This window comes from Macaca thibetana, chromosome 5 (genome assembly GCF_024542745.1).
Source record: "Macaca thibetana thibetana isolate TM-01 chromosome 5, ASM2454274v1, whole genome shotgun sequence".
NCBI classification, from domain to species: Eukaryota; Metazoa; Chordata; class Mammalia; order Primates; family Cercopithecidae; genus Macaca; species Macaca thibetana.
The window spans coordinates 36719928-36723376 of NC_065582.1; the positions used below are offsets into that span (position 1 = coordinate 36719928).

Below are 3449 nucleotides of genomic sequence, written 5' to 3' on the forward strand. Positions count from 1 at the left end.
CATGGTACCGGGGCCTGGAAGGTGCTTAGGCTCTGCTTGCTGAGCAGTGGCCCGAACATGGGGATGCCTGTCCCAGAAGAACGTCCCCATTGCATCAATGACACAGAGATGCCATATGGACCCAGGGCAGCTCTGTCTTGTTGCCTGGCCTGCTCTGGGCATCTAAGTTAGCAAGTACCACTTAGGCTGAAGGTCCCATGGCCTCTTTATCGTGCTGTTCTGTTCTGCCTCCCTCCTCCCACCTTTAAAATGTGAGCTCCCTGATGGGCCCTCTGTAGCGTGTATCTATCCATTAAGGTCCTATGAGGAAGCACCTGAAGGTGACTTTCCTTTGGGGAGAAAAATCTTTCATTGAAGTTAAACCTCTCATCCGAAGTTCCCTGAGATGTGAATCATCATCTGGGACACTCCAACAGCACCTGTGCTTTCACTACTGCCTTCCACACCTGGACAGCCACTCCCATCCCGAGGAGAGCCACCCAGGTGCTGGAGCAGGGGGAGGCTGTGGTGGAGCAAACGGGACAATAAGGGAGGGGGCAGGGACAGGGGGCAGCCGACCTTGCTGTCCCCTCTGGGAATGGCTGCTCTGAGGCCCCGAGATGTTGGCCGCCTCTGGGATTTCTCCATCATTGCATATGTCTGACCCTCTTCTGTTTTTCTCAGTGAATTGCCAATAAAATACCTTATGCCCAAGGGGTTGGATGCAGATTTGTAGGAATGGCAGGAAAAAAATTGAGCCTCAGGACTGTCCAACTCAGCCAGGGATTTGGAGAAGAGAGAAACCAAAAGCATGGCGGGTGTAGGTCTGATGAGGACCGGAACAGGACCTCACTCCAGGCCTGCGGAACACCAAGAGGAAGCAGGCCTGATCCAAGAAAGAGAGACCACAGGGCAGAACCAGCAGGACGCAGGTCGGCTTCCAAAGGTGCCCTTTCCCCAACAATAGACTCATTCATATTTCTTTTTTTTTTTTTTTTTGAAAAAAGCAGCAACTCTTTAGTGATCATGGACAGCAATTAAATGTGTTTAAGCATCTGGCATATCTCCTAAATTGCACCAAAAGAATTTGGAAGTACTTGGTTTGGTCTCAAAGGCAAAAGGAAAGGACAAGGAAGGGGCCCGGCTTCCCGCCAGGCCCCGCCCCCTCACATTTCCGAGTCCGCATACATCTCATTGATTAAGTAGTCCACCTGGGTGTAGTCCTTCTTCTTGTAGCTCTCATAGGCCTGCAGGGCAAACAAAACCAAGACTGTGATGAAAAGGGTCACCCCGAGTAACAGCACCACCAGGAGGATAGTTTTGTCCACCACGGCCTGGGTGAGGGGCTCGGTGGTGACCACCAGGTACTGGCCTTGGGTGCTGGGCTGGCACGAGTCCGTGGCTAGCATCTTAGGGCCCCCTGAGCTCCTGGGTGTTGGCCCAGTGGAATCAGTACTTGGTGTGGCTTCAGTCGCTACCTGCTCCGGTGCCTGGGGTGTACTTGGCCCAGCGGCTCTCTGGGTGTATGGCGTGGGGCTTGGCTGTGTCGTGGGGGATGTGGCCTCCACCTCAGGGATTCGGCTGGTGTGAGGCACTGGCACTGGGCTGGCAGTTGGCTCCTTGGCTTGTGCCTTGGTGGTGGTCACCACTGTGAGGTTGGGGGCGGGCTCTGGGGTTGTGTTAACCACAGGCTGGTCCACTGACACCTGGCTAATGAGACCTTGTGCTTGGGGAAGCGTAGGGGCTGCAGGGCTTGCCGTGGTGTCACTGGGCATGTGCTTGGAAGGACTTGGCCGAGTGCTCATGGGGCTGCCCATGTTTGCTGTGGTGGCCACAGTCTGAGCACGTGAGCATGTGTGGCCAACGTGGCCAGGGTTGCTGTTCTTGGCACCGTGCTGCTATTTGGCACTTGTGCGAGGGCTGTGCTGAGAGATGGATGCCCAGTGGCGGTAGCGGATGTGGATATGGGCGTGACGGGTGCGAGTGTCGCGGGAGTGCTGGAGGCGGCAGTCGTGGGAGCATTGGAGGCTGCAGTCGTACTGGAGGCCTCAGTCGTGGGAGCACTGGAAGCCGCAGTCGTACTGAAGGCCGCAGTCGTACTGGAGGCCTCAGTCGTGGGAGCACTGGAGGCCGCACCATCAGCTGCACTTCCTGAAGTTGCTGGTTCACTCAAGTCTGTCCTGCTTGTGTGCTCTGTTGTGACTTCCGTAGAGTTGAGGTGGGCTGCCGGAGTCCCTTTGGTCAACGTGACAGGAGAAGTTGCTGCAGTGGTTAGGCAGAAGTTTTATTGCTCCGACGTTTTATTATCAGCTGTTTCCACAGATGCATTCCTCTTGACTAATCCATTCCACATTTTGTTAGGGACAAAGTTGCGTGGATCCTTGGATGCCGCATGACTTTCTGATAAGGACAAGGAGAAAATCCAAATGACCACAAGAGCTGTCCACATCTTGCGCGTGAGCTGGGAGCAAGGTTGTGCGATTCCCTGAGGCTCCCAGCCAGCCAGCTCCTCAGGCTGCTACTAGTTCTCTCCTGCTGGGCCAAGGGATCAGAGGCCGCGGCTGAAGGCATGCCCCCAGCCTGGGCCGTCTTCCTCCTTGGAGCGCTGCGGGCTTGACACTGTGTCACTGGGCGAGGTCCGGCTTTGCAGGGGGTGAAAGCCACGTGGTGGGGCACTCCCGGGCCATGCCATCCTTTGTGGCACATGTGAGACGAAGGCAGACTCTCCACTCTGGTAACAGACGCATTCGGGCTCAGCAGGCCCGCGGCGGCCCGGCGGCCCTAGGACTGTAGAAAGGAGCCCGCGGCCCGGCGCGGGGACGTGGCCGGCAGCGCAACCTAGGCAGCTCTCGCAGCGCGCCCTGCTCGGGCCCCCACTCGTTCATATTTCCCTGCTTGGAATTTTATTTCTGAGAAGCTCCCTTTTTTTTTTCTTGACTCTTTTCTCTTTTAGAATCACAGATCTGGAAACCCGCCATTCTAAATTCAGCAATTTCTAGCCCAAACATCAAAACGTCTTGCAGGGCCCCACATGAGGGTTGTGCTATCATTTATTCAGTGGAAGGTATGACTGGGGTTTATAGGGAATCAGGAGTCCTGGGAAATAACTCCACACCCCATCCCCAGCGTTAAGGTCACAGACACTTGACTCCTTTGGCCCAAATTAGATGCAGAGCGGAACTCTCTCCACTGCCTCTGAGAGTCCTTTTACCAAGTCCTCAGTGCTCAGAGGAGCCATGCTTTAACTGGGACTCTGCAAACTGGAGGGAAAAGAGGATCTGGGGACATGATTTCAAGCAGTTCGTGGTGGCATACAAAAAAAAGTCTCTTTTACTTCTAGGTTTCAGGTTTAGTGCTTTTTGTACCTTCCATTCAAAAAACGAATTGCAAACCCAGTTATCAGACTTCAGCCAGGACTGAATACACGCTAAGGGACAGCTGTGGGGAGGGAGCGGCTGGCTGAGGAGAGC

General features: G+C 54.9%; 1 protein-coding gene across 1 annotated transcript; it reads right to left on the reverse strand.

Moving 5' to 3' along the window:
- Positions 1-1145: 1145 nt before the first annotated feature.
- Positions 1146-2530, reverse strand: LOC126954964 (uncharacterized protein C11orf24-like). Its single transcript, XM_050791061.1, is given in 2 exon segments — positions 1146-1826; positions 1829-2530. Coding segments are annotated over 2 exon segments (1281 nt in total). The 5' UTR covers positions 2429-2530.
- Positions 2531-3449: the final 919 nt, after the last annotated feature.